At 40.7% G+C, this 25,526-nt stretch overlaps 1 protein-coding gene across 2 annotated transcripts in view; it reads left to right on the top strand.

The window, feature by feature from the left end:
- The window catches only part of LOC137770293 (tumor necrosis factor receptor superfamily member 10A-like), a 42,325-nt gene extending 18,642 nt beyond the window's left edge, over positions 1 to 23,683 (top strand). Inside the window, exons 3-10 of one of the 2 annotated variants that reach the window (XM_068552897.1) lie at positions 6,218 to 6,331; positions 7,098 to 7,209; positions 8,017 to 8,090; positions 8,178 to 8,270; positions 8,813 to 8,844; positions 9,305 to 9,487; positions 20,467 to 20,542; positions 21,738 to 23,683. In XM_068552897.1, the coding sequence (XP_068408998.1) occupies positions 6,218 to 6,331; positions 7,098 to 7,209; positions 8,017 to 8,090; positions 8,178 to 8,270; positions 8,813 to 8,844; positions 9,305 to 9,487; positions 20,467 to 20,542; positions 21,738 to 22,051 (998 nt within the window). In that variant the 3' untranslated portion in view covers positions 22,052 to 23,683. Of the gene's footprint in view, positions 1 to 6,217; positions 6,332 to 7,097; positions 7,210 to 8,016; positions 8,271 to 8,812; positions 8,845 to 9,304; positions 9,488 to 20,466; positions 20,543 to 21,737 lie in introns of both variants that reach the window. The other variant, XM_068552895.1, reaches the window with a different exon arrangement.
- The last annotated feature ends 1,843 nt before the right edge of the window (positions 23,684 to 25,526 follow it).

Genomic DNA, 25,526 nt, shown 5'->3' with positions numbered 1-25,526 from the left:
GTATAGAAACAACAGATTTCTCTATATTAATTGTGTATCCTGCAACTTTACAGAATTCATTGATGAGCTCTAGTAGTTTTTTGGTGATGTCTTCAGAATTTTCTATGTATAATATCATGTCATCGGCAAACAGTGACAGTTTTGCTTCTTCTCTTCCAATTTGGATGCCTTTTATTTCTTTTTCTTGTCTGATTGCTATGGCTAGAACTTCCAGTAGTACGTTGAATAAAAGGGGCAAGAGTGGGCATCTTTTTCTTGTTCCTGATCTTAGAGGAAATGCTTTCAGCTTTTCACCATTGAGTATGATGGTAGTTGTGGGCTTGTCGTATATGGCCTTTATAATATTGAGGTGTGTACCCTCTATATCCACTTTGTTGAGAGTTTTTATCATATATGGATGTTGAATTGTGTCAAAAGCTTTTTCTGCCTCGATTGAGATGGTTTTTATTCTTCAGTTTGCCAATGTGGTGTATTACGTCATGTATTGAACCATCTTTGCATCCTTGGGATAAATCTCAATTGATCATGGTGTATGATCCTTTGAATGTATTGTTGGATTTGGTTTGCTTATATTTTACCGAGGATTTTTGCATCTATGTTCATCAGTGATATTGGACTGTAATTTTTCCCATACATTTGTCTGGTTTTTGTATCAGGGTGATGCTGGCCTCACAGTACGAGTTCAGAAGTATTTCTTCCTCTGCAATTTTTTGGAATAGTTTGAGAAGGATGAGTGTTAACTCTTCTCTAAATGTTTGGTAGAATTCCCCTGTGAAGCTATCTGGTCCTGGAATTTTGTTTGTTGGAATTTTAAAATTATTGATTTAATTTCATTACTGGTAATTGGTCTCTTCAAAATTTCTATTTCTGTCTGATTCAGTCTTGAGAGATTGGACATTTCTAGGATTTTTTCTATTTTTTTAAAGGTTTTTCTATTTTATTGCTGTATAATTGTTTGTTGTAATCTCTTACGATCTTTTGTATTTCTGTGGTGTCAGTTGTACCTTTTCCTTTTTCATTCCTGATTTTATAGATTTGGGCCCTTTCTCTTTTTTTCTTAATGCGTTTGGCTAAAGGTTTATCAATTTTGTTTATCTTTTCAAAGAAACAGCTCTTAGTTTCATTGATTTTTTTCTATTGTTTTTAAAATCTCTATTACATTTATTTCTGATCTGATCTTCATGATTTCTTTCCTTCTACTAACTTTGGGTTTTGTTTGTTCTTTTTCTACCTCCTTTAGGTGTAAGGTTAGATTATTTGAGATTTTTCTTGTTTCCTGAGGTGAGATTGAAATGCTGTAAACTTCCCTCTTAGAACTGCTTTTGCTGCATCCCATACATTTTGGGTCATTGTGTTTTCATTTTCATTTGTCTCCAGGTATTTTTTAATTTCCTCTTTGATTTCTTCAGTGATCTGTTGCTTGCTTAGTATTGTATTATTTATCCTCCCTTTGTGTTTTTTGCAGTTTTTTTTCTTGTAGCTGATTTCTGGTCTCATAGCATTGTGATAGGAAAGGGTGATTGAAAAATGTCAATTTTCGTAAATTTACCAAGACTTGTTTTGTGGCCTAGCATGTGATCTATCCTGGAGAATGTTCCATGTGCACTTGAAAAGAATGTGTATTCTGTTGCTTTTGGATGGAATGTTCTATATATATATATATATATTAGATGGGATCTAATGTATCATTTAAGGTCAGTGTTTCCTTATTGATTTTGTGTCTGGATGATCTGTCCATTGATGTAAGTGGGGTGTTAAAATCCCCTACTAAATTTGTTACTGCCATTTTCTCCTTTTGTGTCTGTTAATATTTGCCTTATATATTTAGATGCTCCTATGTTGAGTGCATATATATTTATAATTGTTATATCATCCTCTTGGATTGATCCTTTGATCATTATATAATGTCCTTCTTTGTCTCTTATAACAGTCTTTGTTTTAAAGCCTATTTTGTCTGATATTAATATTGCTACCCTGGCTTTCTTTTCTTTTCCATTTGCATGGAATACCTTTTCTCAGCCCCTCACTTTCAGTGTGAATGTCTTTAGTGCTGAAGTGAGTCTCTTGTAAGCAGCAGATTGGAGCATTTAGTCCATTTACATTTAAAGTACTTACCAATAGATATGTATGCATTGACATTTTGTTAATTGTTTTGGGGTTGTTTTGTAGTTTTTTGTTCCTTTTTTCTTCTTTTCCTCTCTTCCCTGTGATTTGATGACTACCTTCAGTGTTTTGTTTGGATTACTTTCCCTTTGTGTGTGTATCTAACACAAATTTTTGAAATATGGTTACCATGAGGCTTATATATAGCAATCTGTGTGTGTGTGTGTGTGTGTGTGTGTGTGTGTGTGTGTGTATGATTAAGTTGCTGCTCTCTTAAATTTGAACACAGTTTAACAACAGTGCAACTGTATTTTTACTCCCCAACCCCCAATCTTTACTTTTTTTGACATCATATTTTACATCTTTTTGTTTTGTGTATCTCTTAACTACTTATGGTGGATATAGATGATTTTACTTCTTTTGTCTTTTAGCCTTCCTACTGGTTTTATAAGTAGATTTACAACCTTTACTGTATATTTGCCTTTACCAAATAGCTTTTTACTTTCATAACTTTCCTGTTTCTAGTTGTGGTCTTTTCTATTATGCTGAGAGAAGTCCCATTAACATTTCTTGTAAAACTGGTTTGGAGGTGCTGAAGTCATTTAGCTTTTGCTTGTCTGTAAAACTTTTGATATCTCCTTCAAATCTGAATGATAGCCTTGACAAGTAGAGTTTTCTTCATTGTAGTTTTTTCCCTTTTATCACTTTAAATGTATTGTGCCACTCCTTTCTGCCCTACAGAGTTTCTGCTGAAGAATCAGTTGATGGTCTTATGGGAGTTCCCTTGTGTGTAACTTGTTGCTTTTCCCTTGCTGCTTTTAATATTCTCTATCTTTAATTTTTGCCATTTTAATTTCAGTGTGTCTTGATGTGGTTCACTTTGCATTTATCCTGTTTGGGACCCTCTGTGCTTCCTGAACCAGGATGTCTGTTTCCTTTCCCAGGTTAGGGAAATTTTCAGCTTTTATGGCTTCAAATATGTTCTCTGTACCTTTTCCTCTTTCTATTCTCCTTCTGAGACCCCTATAATGTGAATTTAGTATACTTGATGTTGTCCAAGGTTTCTTAAAATGTCCTGTATTTTTAAATTCTTTTTTATTTTTTGTGCAACTTGAGTGATTTCTACTACTCTGTCTTCCAGTTCACTGATCCATTCCTCTGTATCATCTAATCTATTGTTGATTCCTTCTAATATATTTTTTATTTCAGTTATTATATTCTTCAGCTCTGTTTGGTTCTTCTTTATATTTTCTAACTCTTTGTTAAATCTACTGTGTCCATTCATTCTTCTCCCGAGTTCTTTTATCATCTTTGTGATCATTACCTTGAACTCTTTATTGGGTAGGTTGCTTATCTCTATTTTCACTTAATTATTCTGGGGTTTTATCTTGGTCCTTCACTTGGAACATATTCCTCAGTCACCTCATTTTACTAATTTGCTGTTTTTATTTCTATATATTTGTATGTTGGTTACATTTTCCAATCTTGGAGAAGATTTTGTAGGAGATGTCCTATGTCCCAGCAGCACACTCCCCTTTCATCACTGGAGCTACGTGCTCTAGGGGTGCCCCCATGTGTGCTGTGTGGGCCCTTCTGTTGTGGCAGGCTGCCTACTATGGTTGGGCTGCTAGTCCCTGCCTAATGTGGTGTCTACTTGCCACTGGTGGGCAGGGCTGGGACACAAGGTGGCTGGCTGTGGAGCCCCAGGAAGTCCAGGGCTAGTTCTGGCCCACTGGTGGTTGGAGCAAGGTCCCAGGGTGGCTGGTTGTGGGACCAGGGGTCCCAGAGTTAGTGTCACCTGCTGAGAAGTGGGACCAGTTCCTGACATGGCTAGCTACAGGGTCTGGGGTGTCCCAAAGCTGGTGTCAGCCCACTGGTGAGTGGGGCTGGATCCCAGAGAGTGTGGCTGAGGGGCTTAAGATGTCTCAGAGCTGATGTCAGCCTGCTGGTGGGCAGGGCTGGGGCCCAGGTGTTCACAGGGCTAGTGCCAGCCCACTGATGGGCAGAGGTCATTCCTGGGGCCTTTGGCTGCAGGTTCTCATTCCTTGCTAGACTCAATTCTAGCTACCCTCTTGAAAAACTGATCCAGTGATGTCTGGGTAGTAGCTCTTTTTTTTCTCATCAGAGATGACACAGTAGTGCTGGATTGCACTCTGAATGGCTGCTGCAGCCTTTGTGTACCAATCTACGTTCAGATCCTGTGCCTCAAAAACTAACAGTGAATCCTCAAATAAAGAAAATCCCCTTGCCATTTCCTGCATCATGAAACTCTTTGGTTCTTCAGTTACTTTTTCTTCCTCTTGTTGCTCCACTCTCTCAATTATTTTCACTTTTCTTTCCATCATTATCGCTTGGCACTTCTTATTACCAGATACATCACTGCTGCTTTTACGCTTGCTTCCGGACATCCTGGGCTTGAAATAAAGATACTGTACTACTGTATTCTATACAGCACTGTACAATAAAGTACACAAAAGCACAACCACTTGTAGAGGATGCACGCACATGACAATGTATGCCAAACACGTGAACTTACTATGTGATTGGACATGCAAAAGCATGTTCATATCTTTGAAATTTCGCAACTTGAATGTTCGTATGTAGGGGACTTTCTGTACATCAAAATTTAAAACTGTGCATCAAAGGAAACAATCAATAGAATGTGAGAAGATATTTGTGAATCAAATAAATGATAACGGTTTAATACCTACAATATATAAATCAATCCTACAACTCAAGAACAAAAAGACAAACATCCCAATTTAAAGATGGGCAAAGGACTTAACTAGACATTTCTCCACAGATGATATACAAATGGCCAACAAGCATATGGGAAGATGCTCAACATCATTAATCATAAGAGAAATGCAAATTAAAACCACAGTGAGTTATCACCTCACACCAATTTGATGGTTACTATCACAAAACAGAAAATAATGTGTTGGTGAGGATGTGGACAATTGCAATCCTTGTATACTGTTGGTGAGATTGTGAAAATGGTGCATCTGTTGTGGAAAACAGTATGGTGGCTCCTCAAAATATTAAAAAATAGAAATACCATATGATCCAGCAATCCTGCTCCTGGGTATATATCTAAAAAAATAAAAAACGAGGTCTCAAAGAGATATTAGTACACCCAAGTTCATAGCAATATTCATCATAGCCAAGAAGTGGAAGAAGCCCAAGTGTCCATTCATGGATGAATAGGTAAACTAAATGTTTTATATACATGCAATGGAATATTATTCAGCCTGAAAAAAGGATGAAATTCTGGCACATGTTACAACATGGATGAACCTCAGAAACGTTGTGCTATGTGAAATAAGCCAAAAACAATTTTTGTATGATTCGGGACATACGTTCCCTGGCAGCAACAGCTCCTGCAAGGTCTCATCTCAGTGCCTGGAGAATGCCTCTGTATTCCAAGGCACAAAGACACACTTTCTTTGGATCTTTCTTTGACTCTTTACATACAGGACCCATTTTTCCTTCCATTTTGTTGGAGGATGGCATGAACTTTAACTGAAGGCTTGTCTGTGATTGTCATATTACTTCTGATCTTGTTTGTGTCTTCCACTGACCTGGAACTCATTGAGGACAGGGATTAAGACTTTCTTCTGTGACTCTCTAGGGACCTGATGGTGCTGTCCAATTTAGTAGTCACTAGGTCCATGTGACTATTGAGCACTTGAAATATGGCTACTCCAAATAGTGAGTGATGTAAGGGAGAAATAATCCCTGGATTCTAAGACATACTTTGAAAAACTAATGTAAAATATTTGAATGTTTTATGTTTATTACATCTTTAAGTGATATTATTTTGAATATATTGATTAAAATGCATTATTAAAATTAATTTGAGCTGTTTCCTTCTGCTCTTTTAACGTGGCTCCTGTAATATTTGAATTTTATATTGACTTGTAATAAATTTATGTTGCAATGTTAGTCAAGGGTATATAGTAGATGCAGAATTGATGAACTGGCTGATGCCAGGTAAAATGAATTTCCCCATTTGGATTCTGGCGATGGCCAAAAGAGGAGTCCCCCAGTCACCACTGCCAGCCCCTGGGAATCCTGTCGGGATTCATTCACCAGATTTTCTCTCCCTTCCTAGGATACCATGTATCAGAAGGTGGAAAAAACTGTGTATCCTGTACAAATGGAGTGGACTTTACTAATCACTGGAATATGCTCCCTTCCTGCTTACCATGTACAATCTGTAAATCAGGTACAGAACATGCGGGCCCATAACAAGTGCAGGCATGATGAGGTGGGAATTGTATCCAACATGGTATCAGGACACCTGGATTCCAATTCCAGTCCTTCTTGGTCTTCATCATACCCTGTTTTATGACTATGTCTTAGGTCAATACAAAAAATAGAAATTATTTTTATAATGCATGCCACATAGTATGTAAATCTTTTAAATCATCAGATGAAAGTGGTGGGAAAGTAATCTGTCCTTTCATGGGGGAGAGGGATGGGATCTGTATAGTTACAGCATAAGAAAAGGCCTGGCCAAGTGGAAAAGTGCTAGGTTTGAGCTTTGACGTGGGTCTAGTCCTGGGCCAGGCCCCTCTTAGCCTGTGCTCTGTGCTCCTGGCAGAGACTTGGCCTCTTTCAGCCTTTACAACTTAGGGCCCCTCCATCTCTCCAGCAGGGCTAGGTTTTGGGAAGTCACCCAAGGGTTCCTCTCCATCCAGGGTCTCTCAGATTATACCCGGCCCTTCCTACTGACCCTGTGAGCTAAAAGATTTCCCTCCTTGTCCTAATGCATTAAATAATGAATCATGGTCCTTTTCTCATACCTCTGAGTATCGGTGACAGGTGAACAGGGGCTGTCCTTTATGTGCCCCACATGTGTTGCTGCAGAATTTGACCCCCAAAGCTACAATGAACTGAGGAGAGCTGAGTGGGTGGGTTTTTGGTTGGTGAAGAAGGGTTGAAGGTCATGCGAGGGAAACATATCCCCAAACCTTATCCTTTGTCTTCAGGTGAAGAAGAGAGGACCCCTTGCACGGTGACTAAGGACACACAGTGTCAGTGCAAACCTGGAACATTCCATGAAGAAGACTCACCTGAGTTCTGCCAGAAGTGCAGCACTGGGTGAGACGTGGGAGCCTAGGTGGTTCCCAACAGCTCATCCATGATGCAGTCAATAGAAGTTTTCATTTCTTTTAAAAAGATATCAGAGGGGAAAAAATGAGTAGAATGCAGCCGGGCTTATATTCATCTTTATAACAATTCAGTCATAAAATGGAATTTTTAATATTTTTTTATGCAGGAAAGGGCCCATGAACACAAAAGTGCCCACAGCCACGTCATAATAAGATTGAGCATTTAGCTCCTTCAAGGTTCCCATGAAACCCGAGCCAACTCAGCTGGCCTCACATCCAGCCCTTGTTCCCCAATAAGATCTGAATCTTTCCTATTTGGGGATTTAGGGGCCAATAGTAATTAGCTCTTCTCTGATGCTCCAGTGCTGGCTGCGATTGGTCGGAAGAGTCAACAGGTGGAGGACAAGAGGGTCCTTGTATTAAAGCTTGACTGGAGGATGAGGCTTGGCTTGTGCCCAAACCCTTCTGACCCTTGACTTGGATGAGATGCCCCTTCACTCAGGCTTCCCCTGCAGCCCAGGGAGGCCAGTGTAGGCCTTGCAGAGAAGGCCCAGCTCCTTAAGGGGCAGCTCTGAACACTCAGCAGGAGCCCTGGGGGCTGGAGTGCACAAGCCCAGATCCTTCTCCCACCCGACAAGGGGTAGTGAGGGGACCCAGCCCTGCAGACAGGACAAGCCTGTCCCTCCTGCACCGTCTTGTCAGGGTACCCCAGGTGGGAGTTTTCTCCCTCTTTCTCCTCATCCGGCCAGCTTTCCCTGACGGATCCCCTCCATGTCCTCCCTGTGTCTGTACCCAGGTGCCCTGATGGGATGGTCGTGGCCACGCCCTGTAGCCCCTTCAGTGACCTCAAATGTGTGGACCGAAAATCAGGTACCCAGGCCAGTGGGGAGGCCCTGGTTCCTGGAAAGACAGTGACCATGAGCCGGAGACTGCCCACCACTCCCTCTCCCTCCTCAGGCGCTTCACAGCTGGTGATCGGAAGTGTAGCTGCCGGTGTCCTCCTGCTGCTGGTGCCGATCACATATGTTTTCTGGCGGGTCTTCATTCGAAGTGAGGTTCTGGGAGGGAAGGGGGAGGCGCTGGCCCCCCTCCGTCTCCCCACTCCTCCGGTTCCTCCTGGCCCGGCTCTGATCTTGTTCCCCGGGATCCCCCTCCACCTCCCACCTCACCTGCTCCTACGAAGCCGGGATCACATCAGTCTCCCATCTCAGCTGACGGTCCTCTCTTCCCCCTGGCCAAGTCTGGTGTAGCGGGGGGCAGGGTCAGTTCTTAATGTCTTCAGGACCCCCAGCCGGGGCAGAGAGGTGGTCAGCACCTTGACTGGGTGACAAGAGTCAGGAGGAGAGGGTCGTTCAGCAGAACCCCACAGAGATTTTACATGGGTTTCATTTTATTTCATTTTCCCCCTTCTCTTCTCCCTCCCCGAGGGTTCTCCAGACTTGGAATGGCCCGCTCCCTGTCACCAGGCCCGGGGCTCCTTGTTCAGTGTCTGAGCCCCGAGCCCACACCCTGTCCCTGGCACTGTCCCTGGGGAGGGAGGTGCTGCAAGAGGGCCCTCCACACTGCTCAGGTGGATGCCTCTTCTCTTCTAGGTCGTGGTGTGGACCCTAAGTGCATGGACAAAGTGAGTTGGTTTCTCCAGGACCTGGTGGCATCAGGCCCTCAGTAACTGCTTGGCCCTGGGTGGACACGGTCCCCAGTTTGTCCTATACTGTTGTCCCTGGCTCTCTCAAGTGGCCTAGGAGCTCTGGGCTGACTGTAGGAGAGCAACTGGCCTGTTGAGAGCAGCGCTAAGGCTGGTTGGCAGTGCTAACCTTGTCCCTCTTACTGCTTGTGAGGCGCCCTCACCCCATAACGCTGATGCACCCTGGGGCATGGAGGGTGTCAGGAAGGGGTGCTGAACCCCCCTTAGCACAGCACTAGGGTCCTGGTGCCATCAGCAGAGCCATGGATGTGCTGAGTCTGTGCCTACCTTGTGGGGGGACAAATGGGAGTAGGTGGGGAGGCAGAACCCACCGTGTTCCCCCAGACGCTGCAGGGATCTGTGGGTATGGACTCCTGAGTCAGCTCCTTGCCTTCCCAAGGTCTTTTTCTGGTGCTCATGTCCCCCAAGAGGTCCTGGGGCTCTGGACAATGCCCACAACAACATGCTGATCAACAGAGATTCGCTGTCCATTCTGGTGGCCAAGAAGGACCTAGAAGACCAGGAGCAGGACAAGCTGACAGGTGTCATGGTACAGTCTACGGAGGAAGCAAAACATTTACTGGTGAGTCTGTGGTGGTCTTTCTTCTTGCCCAGGACTGCAGTAGAAACAGGGAAAGACCAATGTTGGTCAGGTCTCCTGTCCCATGGGGAAGTGGTGATAGAGGGAAATCAGGGTCCTGAAGGGGAAAGGAACCTGCTACCCTGATATGGTAGACTGTCAGCTCTATGCAATGTTACGCTATTTATTATCTGTCCAGTTCTCACTGTTTCCTCAGTCTAGAACAAGGAGGCATAGAGTGGGCACTCCCATATTTGTTGAATGATTGAATGAGGGCTGCATAATATTCCACTGCATAGTTGTAAAATAATATAGTAAGCCATTCCTCGTAATAATAGGAATATCAAATTCATTACAAAATTATTATTACACTGAACATACATGAAAATAAATCTTCGTCCAGATAGCTGATCATATTTGTATAGTGGCTTCTTAGAAGAAGTAGAATTTTGGGGTCAACTTGTAGAAGTGCTTTTCTACTGTCTACACACACATGCACATCTGGTTTGGGTTCATATCTGTTCATCAGTTTTGACATTGAGTAGTCAACCTGTGCAAACATTTCTCATTCTTTGTAAGGTTGGAAAGTCATTCCCCACAACATAAGATGAAATTCTTTAATTTCTTAGGGTTTTAAATTTTAATGATGATTTTTAGCATATAACAATTTTACCTAACTGGAATTTATTTTGTGACATGATATGATGTGAGGAGCTCCCTGAATTCTGAGTCACTGTCTCCTTCCTATAACCCTATTTAGCAACTGCTTCTCCCATTTCCCTCTGCTTTTGGCCTCTCCTTTATCACATGCGAAATATTTACATGGACAATGATCTCTTTCCATCTAGAGTGTTCTTTTTGGGGTTTTTTCCTGCATTGACAGTTGACCCTTGAACAAAGCTGGGGATAGGGACACAGACCCTCCAAAATCCACATGTCCGTGGCTCTGCATCCTCAGATTCAACCAACTATGTATCATATAGTACTGTAGTGCATATATAGTGAAAAAAATCCACATGTAAATGGACTTGTGCAGTTCAAACCCATGTTGTTCAAGGGTCAACTATATACTGCATTCTTTTTAAAGAGAAAGTATAAAAGGAAGCAAACAAACAAAAAAGACAAATAATCCCCCATCCTGATTAATCACTTTACACATTTTTTTCACAGTAGTTAACATATCTCCACAGTGAGAAAATTTAAACAGTATAGAAAGTTTCTCAGTGACTCATGAAAGCCTCATCCTGTAATCTTTCTCCAGCCACTTAGTTCTTTTTAATTCAGGTAACTGTGAGGGATAATTTTCTGTGATTCTTTGCTGAAATCGTTATGCATATGTCATCTGTATATTATACCAATGAAACTGTTTAATATGTTTTAATATCTGAGAGAGCAATACCTCTTACTTTTTCAAAATGTATTGTTTACCCAGATAAAATTTAGAATTATTTTATAAGATATCTTCCACGCCTAAAAAAATTATTGATATATTTTGTATTACCTTAAATTCATAAATTAATCTAGGAAGAATTAAGATCTGGTTAATATTCAATATTGTTCTTATCAAAGAAGATAACATTGAGAGATTAAACATAATGGTGGAGTAGAAAGACCCTGAGCTCACCTCCTCTCACAGGCACACCAAAATTATAACTATTTACAGAGGAACTCTTGGTAAGAAATACCAGAATCTACAAGAAAATATCTTCTACAACTAATGATATAAAGAAGGAACCACAAGATGGCTGAGACATAGTACAGTAAAAACCCATATCGCTGGGTGATCAACCCACAATTGGGAGGCTAATTACATTTGCAGAGGTTCTCCCCAAGGAGCAAGGAATCTGAGCCCCACATCAGGCTCCCCAGACCAGGAGTTCTGCACCAGGAAGACAAGCCCCTAGAACATTTGGCTTTAAGGCCAGTGGGGCTTACTTTCAGGAGACCCAGAGGGCTGTGGGATATAGAAACTGCATCTTAAAGGGTGCACATAAAATCTCACAACCACTGGGACCCAGGGAAGAGCAGAAAGAAGTCTGGGTCAGACCTACCTGCTGATTTTGGAGAGTCCCGGGGAGGCAAGAGGCACCTGGATCTCATCCTGGGGACACTGACACTGCTGGTAGCAATTTGGGGGAGTTCATTCTACCACGTGGACACTGGTGCTGGCAAGCACCATTTTGGAATTCTCCCTCTAGCTTATTAGCCTTGGGATCCAGCCCTACCTCCACCCACCAGCCTATAGGCACCAGCACTTGGATGCCTCAGGCCAAGCACCTAGGCAAGCAGGGACACAGCCCCACCCACCAGCAGGCAGCCTGACTTAAGACCACCTGAGCCCACAGCTGCCCCTGGACATCCTTGTCCACCAGTGGGCCCAGGACCCAGCCCCGCACACCAGTGTGCAGGCACTAGTCCCAGGAAATCATACGGCCCTGCAGCCAGAGACCCAGCTCCACCCACCAGTGGGCAGACACAAGCCCCAGGATCTACTGGGCACCAGCCCCAGGAACACTGCAGCCCCTCAGCTGCCTTGTCAGGACCCAGCCAATACATCAGCCGGCTGGCATCAGCTCTGGGACCCCACTGGGCTCCAGCCATGCACAACAGCAGGTCAACTATAGGCCAAGGGGACACCTTGAGCCCCTCAGTCAGTGGCCCCAGGATCCAATCCCATCCACTAGTGGGCTGACACCAGCTTCGGGACACCCATAGCCCTGCATCCAGAGATCTCAGGATCTGGTTCTGCATACCAGTGACTGGCAGTAGCCCTGATAACCCCTGAGGGGGACCACATCAACATACATTGTAATTAAAATAGCAAAAATTAAAGATAAAGAGAGAATATTAAAAGCAACAAGGGAAAAACAACAAGAAACATACAAGGGAACTCCCATAAAGCCATGAGCTGACTTTTCAGCAGAAACTGCAGGCCAGAGGGAGTGGCACAATATATTTAAACTGTTGACAGGGAAAAACCTACAACCAAGAATACTCTAACCGGCAAGTCTCTCATTCATACTTTTTTTTTAACATCTTTATTGGAGTATAATTGCTTTACGATGGTGTGTTAGTTCCTGCTTTATAACAAAGCTAATCAGTTATACATATACATATGTTCCCATATCTCTTCCCTCTTGCATCTCCCTCCCTACCACCCTCCCTATCCCACCCCTCTAGGTGGTCACAAAGCACCGAGCTGATCTCCCTGTGCTATGCGGCTGCTTCCCACTAGCTATCTATTTTACATTTGGTAGTGTATATATGTCCATGCCACTCTCTCACTTTGTCACAGCTTACCCTTCCCCCTCCCCGTATCCTCAAGTCCATTCTCTAGTAGGTCTGTGTCTTTATTCCCGTCTTACCACTAGGTTCTTCATGACCTTTTTTTTTTTTCCCCTTAGATTCCATATATATGTGTTAGCATACTGTATTTGTTTTTCTCTTTCTGACTTCACTCTGTATGACAGACTCTAATCTCATTCATATTTGAAGAACATATCAGAAGTTTTACAGACCTAATGAAGCTAAAAGGGTTCAGCACCACCAAACCAGCTTTACAAGAAATGTTAATGGGACCTCTCTCAGTGGAAAAGAAAAACCCACAACTAGAAACATGAAACTTACAAAAATAAAAAGCTAATTGGTAAAGGAAAATACACAGTAAAGGTAGTAAATCAATCACATACAAAGGTAGTAGGAAGGTAAAAAACAGAAGTAGTAAAATTATCTATATACACAATAAGTAGTAATGAAATATAGAAAACAAAATGATATAAAATATGATGTCAAAAACAGAAATTGAGGCACAAGAGGAATAAAAAAACAGGGTTTATAAAATTCTTTTGAAATTAAGAGATCAGCAAATAAATCACACAAATACATGTAGATAGTTTGATTATATAAACTTCACAGTAACCAGAAATCAAAAATCTATATTACATACACACACAGAAGAGAAAGGAATACAAACATAACAATAAAGATAGTCGTCAGTCACAGGGAAGAGAACAAAAGAAGAAAAAAGGAAAACTAAAAAGAATTACCCAAAAAAATCTGAAAACAATTAACAAAATGAGAATAAGTACATACTTATCAATAACTACTTTAAATGAATAAAGACTAAATGCTCCAATCAAAAGACATAGAGTGGTTGAATGGACACAAAACAAGACCCATATATATGCTACTTCCAAGAGACCCACTAGCTCTAAAGACACACACAGACTAAAAGTGAGGGGATGGAAAAAGGTATTCCATGCAAATAGAAATTAAAAAAAATCCAGGGTAGCAATACTTACATCAGGCAAAACAGACTTTAAAACGAAGACTGTAACAAGAGAGAAAGAAAGACATGACCTAATGATCGAGGGATCAATCCAAGAAGAAGATATAACAATTGTAAATATATATACACTCAATATAGTAGCACCTAAATACATAAAGCAAATATGAACAGACATAAAGGGAGAAATTTACAGTAACACAATAATAGTAGGGGATTTTAACACTCCACTTACATCAATGGACAAATCATCCAGACAGAAAATCAATAAGGAAACACTGGCCCTAAAAGACACTTTAGACCAGATTTACTTAATTGACATATATAGAACATTCCATCCAAAAGCAGCAGAATATACATTGTGCTGTACAGAAGTGCTCATGGAACATTTCTCTAAGATAGATCATATACTAGGCTACAAAACAAACCCAATAAATTTAAGAAATTTGAAATCATATCAAGCATCTTTTCTGACCACAACACTATGAGACTAGAAATCAACTACTAGAAAAAAAAAAACTGCAAAAAAAAAACACAAACATGTGGAGTCTAAACAGTATACTACTAAGCAACCAATGGAGCACTGAAAAAATCATAGGAGAATTTAAAAAATACCTGGAGACAAATGAAAATGAAAACACCACGATCCAAAAATCTATAGGACACAGCAAAAGCAGTTCTAAAAGGGAAGTTTATAGTGATATAAGCTTACCTTAGGAAACAAAAAAAAAAAATCTAAAATAAACATCCTAACCTTACACCTAAAGGAACAAAAAAAAAGAAGAATAAACAAAACCCAAAATAAGTAGAAGGAAAAAAATCCTAAAGATCAGAGAATAAATAACTGAAATAGAGACTAAACAACAAAATAGAAAAGATCAATGAAATTAAGAGCTGGTTCTTGGAAAAGAAAAAGAAAATTGAGGAACCTTTCACCAGACTAATCAAGAAAAAAAGTGAGAGGACCCAAGCCAATAAAAATCATAAGTAAAAAAAGGAGAAACCAACACCGCAGAAATATAAAGGATCATAAGAGATTAATACAAAGAACTATATGCCAATAAATTGGAAAACATATAAGAAATGGACAAATTCCTACAAATGTACAAGCTCCAAAGACTGAACTAGGAAGAAATAGGAAATAGGAACAGACCAACTACCCATAATGAAATCAAATCAGTAATCAAAAAACTCCCCAAAAACAAAAGTCCAGGACCTGATGGCTTCAAAGGGGAATTCTACCAAACGTTTAGAGAAGAGTTAACACCTATCCTTCTCAAACCATTCCAACTAATTGCAGAGAAAGGAATGCTTCCAAACTCATTCTATGAGGCCAACATCACCCTAATACTAAAAGCTGACAAAGATATCACAAAAAAGAAAACTACAGTCCAATGTCACTGATGAACATAGATGGAAAAATCCTCAACAAAATTCTAGCAAAGAGAATCCAGCAACACACTGAAAGGATCATACACCATGACAATTGGGATTTATCCCAGGAATGCAAGGATTCTTCAATATATGCAAATCAATAAATGTTATACACCATATTAACAAATTGAGGAATAAAAACCATATGATCATCTCAATAGATGCAGAAAAAGCTTTTGACAAAATTCAACACCCATTTATGATAAAAACTCTCCAGAAAATGGGCATAGAGGGAACCTGCCTCAACATAATAAAGGCCATATATGACAAACCCACAGCAAACATCATACTCAATGGTGAAAAACTGAAAGCATTTCCACTAAGATCAGGAACAAGACAAGAATGTCCACTCTCACCATTGTTTTTTTTTTTTCACACACACACAGTGTATTTTATTTTTACAAGAGATAAATAGACTGACACGAAGCATTGTACATGGATGACCACAACAAAAGCAACAATGATTGCAATTACCAAACCTGAAACACACTCATACTATGTCATAATATTGACATTCAGTCCAGTAATCCTCCACTGTAACAGCTCCTTTACTTTGCAGTGAAAATTGATTTGTATATTCTTTGCCTCTGAGTCCTTGTGGGATTTTTTTTTTTTTAATTCAGACAGAAAGTCACAAAAATTATACTCATCCTCATCAGTTCACTCAGTCCCATGTAATTAAATTTTTTTTTTCATCTTGATCTTTTGTTAGCACTTTTTTGAGTTCATCAGTTTTTCATTAGAGTTCTGAAAATGCTTATTCATTCAGTTCAGCAGTACAGTCAGTTACCAGAAACCTGTACTTGTCAGAGTCTTTTCCATGAATTTCTTGAAGATGAAACCCTTTAATAGGAACATATTTGCAAAAGCATCAGAGTACACCCAGAACTGTCTGTAAATGAGAAAAGACTTAAAAATGACCACAGTTAAAGATTTGATGAAAGTTCATAATAATGCAGTTGACAAGAAAATTAGTTATTTCTGAGATATACATTTTAAAGTAATAACTAGGATTATTACTTATAACATTATACCAGAACAGATAAGATTTTTAGAAATTTCATGTAATGTCTGAAACATTTATATTAACATATTTCCATACATATTTCCATACAAATACAAATATAAGATTTTTAGAAATTTCATGTAATGTCTGAAACATTTATATTAACATATTTCCATACAAATAACCCAATGAAAGTTTAGTATTAGTTGTTTTGTTTGTTTGTTTTTTTATACTGCAGGTTCTTATTAGGCATCAATTTTATACACATCAGTGTATACATGTCAATCCCAATCGCCCAATTCAGCACACCACCATCCCCACCCCACCGCAGTTTTCCCCCCTTGGTGTCCATATGTCCATCCTCTACATCTGTGTCTCAACTTCTGCCCTGCCACTCTCACCATTCTTATTCAACATAATTTTGGAAGTCGCAGCCATGGCAATCAGAGAAGAAAAAGAAATAAAAGGAAGCCAAATTGGAAAAGAAGAAGTAAAACTGTCACTGTTTGCAGATGACATGATACTATATATAGAAAATCCTAAATATGCCACCAGAAAACTACTAGAACTAATCAATGAATTTGGTAATGTTGCAGGATACAAAATTAATGCACAGAAATCTCTGGCATTCCTATACACTAACAATGAAAAATCAGTAAGAGAAATTAAGGAAACAATCCCATTTACCATCATAACAAAAAAAATAAAATACCTAGGAATAAACCTACCTAAGGAGGTGAAAGACTTGTACTCAGAAAACTATAAAACACTGATGAAAGAAATCAAAGATGACATAAACAGATGGAGAAATATACCACGTTCTTGGATTGGAAGAATCAATATTGTGAAAATGACTATACTACCCAAAGCAATCTACAGATTCAATGCAATCCCTGTCAAATTACCAATGGCATTTTTCACATAATTGGAACAAATAATTTTACAATTCATATGGAAACACAAAAGACCCCAAATAGCCAAAGAAATCTCGAGAAAGAAAAATGGAGCTGGAGGAATCAGGCTCCCTGACTTCAAACTACACTACAAAGCTACAGTAATCAAGACAGTATGGTACTGGCACACACACAAAAAAGAGAAATATAGATCAATGGTACAGGATAGAAAGCCCAGAGATAAGCCCACACACATATAGTCACCTAATTTACAACAAAGGAGGCAAGAACATACAATGAAGAAAAGACAGCCTCTTCAATAAGTGGTTCTGGGAAAACTGGACAGCTACATGTAAAAGATTGAAATTAGAACACTACCTAGCACCATACACAAAAATAAACTCCAAATGAATTAAAGACCTCAATGTAAGACGAGACACTATAAAACTCTTAGAGGAAAACATAGGAAAAACACTCTTTGACATAAACCACAGCAAAATCTTTTTTGACCCACCCTCTAGAGTAATGAAAATAAAAACAAAAATAAACAAATGGGACCTAATTAAACTTAAACTCTTGCACAGCAAAGGAAACAATAAACAAGACGAAAAGACAACCCTCAGTTCTCACTATGGAGAACAGTATGGAGGTTCCTTAAAAAACTAAAAATAGAACTACTATATGACCCAGCAATCTCACCACTGGGTATATACCCTGAGAAAACCATAATTCAAAAAGAGTCATGTACCACAATGTTCATTACAGCACTATTTACAATAGCCAGGACATGGAGCAACCTAAATGTCCATCGACAGATGAATGGATAAAGAAAACGTGGTACATATATACAATGGAATATTACTCAGCCATAAAAAGAAACGAAATTGAGTTATTTGTAGTGAGGTGGATGGACCTAGAATCTGTCATACAGAGTGCAGTAAGTCAGAAAGAGAAAAACAAATACCATATGCTAACGCATATATATGGAATCTAAAAAAAAACCAATGGTACTGATGAACATAGTGACAGGGCAGGAATAAAGACGTAGACATAGAGGAGGGACTTGAGGATACTGCGGGGAGGGGGAAGCTGGGGTGAAGTGAGAGTAGCATCAACATATATACACTACCAAAAGTAAAGTAGATACCTAGTGGGAAGCAGCAGCATAGCACAGGGACATCAGCTTGGTGCTTTGTGACGACTTAGGGGGGTTGGATAGGGATGGTGGGAGGGAGGCTCAAGAGGGAGGGGATATGGGGATATATGTATGCACATGGCTGATTCACTTTATTGTACAACAGAACCTAACACAGTATTGTGAAGCAATTATATTCCAATAAAGATGTATTTTTTAAAAAAAAAGAAAATGTGGTATATACATACAATGGAATATTGTTCAGCCTTAAAAAATAAGGAAATCCCGCAATACGCTACAACACGGATGTGCCTTGAGGACATTATGCTAAGTGAAATAGGCCAGTCACAAAAGGACAAATACTGCATGATTTCACTTATATGAGATATCCAAAATAGTCATACTCACAGAAGCAAGAAATAGAATGATGCTTGCCAGGGGCTGGGGAGAGGGGCAAATGGGGAGTTGCTAATCGACTTGTATAAAATTTCAGTTGTGGAAGATGAATGAATTCTAGAGATCTGCATTACCACAATGTGCCTATAGATAACAATAAATGTATTGTACTCTTAAAAATCTGTTAAGAGGGTAGATCTCATGGTAAGTGTTCTTACCACAATAAATACAAAAAAGAAAGAAAAAAACCCAGATGAATGGATATGAAGATGTGAGATATATATATATATATATATACATATATATATATATACACATACACACACACACACATATATATATAATGGAATACTACTCAGCCATAAAAAAGAATGAAATTTTGCCATTTGCAGCAACATGGATGGACCTGGAGGGTATTATGCTTAATGAAATAAGTCAGACAGAGAAAAACAAATACTGTATGTTATCACCTAATGTGGCATTTAAGAAATAAAAAAACAAATGAATATAACAAGAAAGAAGCAGACTCACAGACATAGAGAACAAATTAGTGGTTACCAGGGGGAAAGGGAAGGTGGGAGGCCAAAATAGGGGTAGGGGATTACGAGGTACAAATTATTATATACAAAACAAATATCTACAAAAATAGATTGTACAGCACAGGGAATTAGCCAATATTTTATAATAACTTTAAATGGAGTATAATCTCTAAAAATTTTGAATCTACATTGTACATCTGATACTAATATAATATTGTAAATCAACTATAACTCAAAAAAATATATTTTAAAAAGGAGATAGCATTTCAAGTCAAGGGTTTTTATTATGACTCAATAAGATTTGAGTTTTTCAGATAAATTATGCCTATTTCTTGTCAAAGCTGTTTCTTTATTACTCTTAATGGTTGGTCCTCTTATAATCTCATTTTCTAATATGTTGTTTCTGCTATGTTTGTAACATTCATCAAGACATGCACTCATTTTTAAGTACTGTAGCTTAAACCTTAGGGTTTTTAAAATATACAGCCATATTAAAATAATAATAATTTTTTCTGCCCCCTTCCCCTAGCCTTGCCTCATTTTTGCTTCACATCTTGATTGCTGCATAGTCCAGAACTTATGTTCAAAGATGCTTAGAGAAGACAGATATTTTGGTCTTGATTTGATTTCATTGGGAATGCCTCCAATATTTCACCATTAGGAATGATGTTGACTCTTGTGTCCATATAGAAAATTTTATCATTGTGGATGCAGCCTCCTATTTTTAGGTATTTTTAAAAAGTCACAATTCATGTTTACTTCTACCAAATGCCTTTCCAGTCTCCATGGAGGCTATCAGATGCTTTCATTCCCTTATTTAGGCTATTGATATGGTACATTATTACTGATCAAAGCACCTTCATGTACATGGAATAGACACTTACTTTAGATTTTCCAAAATGCCCTTGTAAATACTCTTCATTTGAGTCCCAGGAAGGCTGGGATGGAGCGCTTGTCTCCTGATGAGGTGGGTGGGAAAAGACTAGAAGGGGCAGAAGGGACTGTGTGGGGATGGGAATGTTCCCTGTCTTGATTGGGTGATGGCTACTCCACTGCATACAGTTGTCAAAGTTGGAGCAGATACTTAAGAAGTGAGCATTACTGCAGGAAACATGTCCCTCCATGAGTACATGAGCCTGTGAACTGCTCAGGGTGGGAGGTTCCGCTCCATCTCCATAGAGACCCGGGAGGGAAGGTGACTGCCCATGTCACACAGCGGGCTGGTTGCCGGGCTCAGTTCTGGAACCCAGGACCCCTGATTAAGACCAAAGCTGTTCTCCACTGTGTTTTACAGGAACCAGCAGGAGCTGAAGGGTCTCAGACGAGGAGAAGGCTGCTGGTTCCAGCAAACGGTGCAGACCCCACTGAAAGTGAGTGTTTTCCCCGGGCAGTGGAGCACGAGTGGAGGGAGGAGGGACAGTGTCCTAACTGCTGTCCCCATAGCTGTTAGGGCAACTCAGAGCAGGCGATGGCTTGTCACTGGACCATCGGGACTCTAATTCCCTCTCAGCCCCCCTCTTCTTCTCCCCACCCTGCACCCCTCTGTCCCCTAACAGTGTCCACTAACACCTCCCGGTCCTTCCCTCCCCCCCCCCCATCCTCCCTCCTCCCTTGCTGCTCAGGGCCAGGTTGGCCCACCCTGAGGCATGTAAGGGGCTGTGCCGTCCAGCAGGGCACCCACTGGCCGCAGGAGGCTGTGGAGCACCCGACCTGTGGCCAGATCTGAAGAGCTGTAGTATCACTCGATACTGTACTGCAAAGACTTGGTAGGAAAAAGGACTGTAATATGTCTCATTAACAGTTTGTTGGATATTGATTACATGTTGAAATGAAAATTTTTAGAATATATTGAGTTAGTACCATATTTTATGAAAATTAGTTATTACTTGTTACTTTTTACGTTTTTCAGTGTAGCTGTTAGAAAATACAAGTTTGTGTTCGGTGCCCACCTTATGTACCTATGGACGGTGGTGTGCACTGCATTTCACACACATCTCCTTCAATCCCCAGTACAGTCCCGGAGGTGGGTGGTGTTTGCTCCATTTTATGGGTTAAATTCTTGCTCCGAGTCTGTCCCCATCCAGCTCTGCCACAGCGTCAGTCAGCAAGGCCGAGCTGGGCGTGAGGCCAGAGACCTTCCTCCCTCCAGGCCCTTGCTCTGTCCCCAGTGCAGAGGTGGCAGACGGGGGACCTCACTGTCGTGAGAACGGCAGGTGCCCTCCTCTGAAGTCTGTTGCACCACTGTGTCCCGCCCTCTCTCTCCTACCACAGACTGCCTTCTCCCTCCATGACGTCCATCTCCCCTCCCTGGTGGGCCCTCATCCCCCCCTTAGGGCAGGACTCTCTGGTGACCTGGACTCCCTGCAGTGCCTTGGGCACAGGTGAGGCCCATGCAGTGTGGCCTGATTCTCTGCTGATGGGAAGCATGTCAGGGACGCAGAGCAGCAGGTTCACCAGCAGGGGGAGCTCCTGAGGTCCCACCCTGGGGTCTAGGCCTGATTGAGGGTCCTCTGCCCTTTCTGAAGCCTGTCCCAACTCTGTCTCTGTGACTTTCCCCCAACCTAGGTCTGAGACTATTCTTCGATTACTTTGCAACCGCCGTGTCCCCTAACTCCTGGAACTCACTCATGAGGCAGTTGGGCCTCACACGAAATGAGATCCTTCTGGTCAGAGAAGGGGTCCGGGTCCCTCAGGATGCCTTGTATGAAATGCTAGAGACCTGGGTCAGCAACAAGGGACGGGAGGCCTCAGTCAACACCCTGCTGGACGCCTTGGAAACGCTGGGGGAAAGACTGGCAAAGGAGACGATTCGGAACCACCTGGTGGGCTCGGGAAAGTATGTCTATGAAGATGGTGAAGCAGGCTCTGCTGTGTCCTGAGTCTAAAAGAATCTCTTTAGGAAACTACAGCTTCCCTACTTTACCTTTTCTTCTGGAAAGGGACACATGATTGGACACCAGCCTGGATGAAACAGCCGGTACTTGACCAATACTTGAAGGAACACTCTCATCCGATATATGTTGTAGAGTTCTAGAACTTTTAAGTAAAACTGGAGTAATATTTATGAAATGTCATTGATAAATGATGGTGGAAGTATTTATAAATATTTATGCTTGTGTATGTACTGAGAGTTGATTTAGGATGTCATTTAGTTCAGAGCACTTTGTCATCCTACCAGAATTGCACGTTTTACGTGTATTTTTTAAATTGTGAGATCCACCCATGTTATGTGTGTACTTAATTATGTCTAATGATGACTTAATATTTTATGATAAGCATCTTTCCATTTTAATGTTTTTGTATAGATTTATATGAACGTGGGAAACCTTTTGGAAAGGTTACTTACTAGGTTGACTACGTGGTTTCCCTGGATGGGAGCAGGCAACCATAAAATCAGTAAAAATACAGAGCGGGGAGGAGTACGAGGCCCATTGCCGTGGGAGGCATTGGTGGGATCAATTCTCCCTCATATGGGAGTTTGACTTTGTCTAGGATTAGATGACCAGCAACTTTTAAAGTGTCCATCATTTCCAACTGACAATTTTATAGGTGTGGGATTATTTATATTATTTATTGGTAGATGTTTACAATTGAGGAGAGAGTGAGGAGAAGTGGCATCCACATGCAGCCCTGTGTCTGGTATCCGTGAATTGGGCTGTCATGCGTGGGCCTCCTCCTGTTCATCTATGGACCTGAGTGGGAAGGGTGGGACATGGGTGGGACACGTGAGTGTCAAATAGCTTCTATGTCATGTGCCACGTCTGGTTTTGTTAGTGAACCTTCAGTTCTATCTGGGCTCCAGGGAGAGAGGACAGGGATCTGCTCCTAGTGTCTGCCATGGTCTCTGGGAGGAAGAGTGGACGGTGCTCATGGATTGTGTTCAATGTTGGCTGACTCAGTACTAGATGAGCCCTCTCACTGACGGTGGTCTGTGAATCTGAGTCCCAGAACAGCCTTTTTAGGGTACAGATCCCAAATATGAGGAGCTTAGTGCCTCTGTAAGCATCCCACTTCTGCATGAAAGGGAACACATAAACACGAATTCTTTTTTTCTTTTTACCATTAGAATGTATACTTTTTTTTTCTTAATTTTCCATTTTAAAAAATTGAAGTATAGTTGGTTTACAATATTGTGTTACTTTCAGGTACCAATTCTTAAAACCTGTGAGAATTGGGCCTAAAATGGCTGGAACTTTAGAGTTTTGTTCTTGTATCACTTTCTCTTACTTTTTTATTTGTATAATATTATATAATTTGCAGGGATATAATATAGTGATTCACAATTTTTAAAGGTTATACTCCATCTATAATAACCATAAAGTATTGACTGTATTTCCTATGTTGTATCCTTGTCGCTTATTTTATACATAATATTTTGTACATCTTAATTCCCTACCCCTATATTGTCCCTTCCCTCTTCCCTCTCACCACTGGTAACCACTGGTTTGTTCGCTGTATCTGTGAGTCTGCTTCTTTCTTGTTATGTTCACTGGTTTGTTTTATTTTTTAGATTTCACATATACGTGATATCATACAATATTTGTCCTTCTCCATCTGACTTATTCCACTTAGCATAATACCTTCCAAGTCCATCCATGTTGCTGCAAAAGGCAAAATTCATTCTTTGTCTATGGCTGAGTAGTATTCCATTGTCTCAAGACAGTATGGTACTGGCACAAAAACAGAAATATATATCAACGGTACGGAACAGAAAGGCCAGAAATAAACCCATGCACCTATGGTCACCTAATCTATGAAAAAGGAGGCAATAATATACAATGGAGAAAAGACAGTCTCTTCAATAAGTGGTGCTGGGGGGGCTTCCCTGGTGGCACAGTGGTTAAGATTCAGCACTCCCAATGCAGGGGGACTGGGTTCAATCTCTGACCAGGGAACTAGATCCCACATGCATGCCGCAACTAAGAGTTCACACGCCACAGCTAAGGAGCTTGAATGCCTTAACTAAGGAGCTGGCAAGCCACAACTAAGGAGCCCTCAAGCCACAACTAAGACCTGGTGCAACCAAATAAATAAATAAAATTATTAAAAAATAAGTGGTGCTGGGAAAACTGGACAGCTACATGTAAAAGGATGAAATTAGACACTACCTAACTCCATACACAAAAATAAACTCAAAGTGGATTAAAGACCTAAATTCTAGACCAGACACTATAAAACTCTTAAGAGGAAAACAAGAAAAACACTCTTTGACATAAATCACAACAAGATCTTTTCTGACCCACAACCTAGAGTAATGGAAATAAAAACAAAGATAAACAAATGGGACCTAATGAAACTTAAAAGCTTTTGTGAAGCAAAGGAAACTACAAACAATATGAAAAGACCACCCTCAGAATGGGAGAAAATATTTGCAAATGAAGCAATTGACAAAGGATTAATCTCCAAAATACACAAACAGCTCATGGAGCGCAATATCAAAAAAACAAACAACCCAATCCAAAAATGGGCAGAAGACCTAAATAGACATTTCTCACAAGAAGACATACAGATGGCCAAGAGGCACATGAAAAGCTGCTCAACATCACTAGTTATTAGAGAAATGCAAATCAAAACTACAGTGAGGTATCACCTCACACCAGTCAGAATGGCCATCATCAAAAAAATCTACAAACGATAAATGCTGGAGAGGGTGTGGAGAAAAGGGAATACTCTTGCACTGTTGGTGGGAATGTAAATTGATACAGCCACTATGGAGAACATTATGGATGTTCATTAAAAAACTAAAAACAGAACTACCATATGACCCAGCAATCCCACTCCTCGGCATATACCCTAAGAAAACCATAATTCAAAAAGACATATGGGGGCTTCCCTGGTGGCGCAGTGGTTGAGAATCTGCCTGCCAATGCAGGGGACACGGGTTCGAGCCCTGGCCTGGGAAGATCCCACATGCCGCGGAGCGACTAGGCCCGTGAGCCACAACTACTGAGCCTGCGCGTCTGGAGCCTGTGCTCCGCAACAAGAGAGGCCACGACAGTGAGAGCCCCGCGCACCGCGATGAAGAGTGGCCCCCACTTGCCGCAACTAGAGAAAGCCCTCGCACAGAAACGAAGACCCAACACAGCCATAAATAAATTAAAAATAAATAATAAAATTAAAAAATAATTTAAAAAAAATTCTGGAAAAAAAAAAAAAAAAGACATATGTACCCCAATGTTCATTGCAGCACTATTTACAATAGCCCCGACGTGGAAGCAATCTAAATGTCCATTAACAGAGGAATGGATAAAGAAGATGTGGTATTGGTTCTGAAGAACATAGGGGCAGGACAGGAATAAAGACGCAGATGTAGAGAATGGACTTGAGGACACGGGGAGGGGGAAGCGTAGCTGG

Source organism: Eschrichtius robustus, chromosome 10 (assembly GCF_028021215.1).
Source record: "Eschrichtius robustus isolate mEscRob2 chromosome 10, mEscRob2.pri, whole genome shotgun sequence".
Classification (NCBI taxonomy): Eukaryota; Metazoa; Chordata; class Mammalia; order Artiodactyla; family Eschrichtiidae; genus Eschrichtius; species Eschrichtius robustus.
This window is presented reverse-complemented; position numbering and strand designations above follow the sequence as displayed.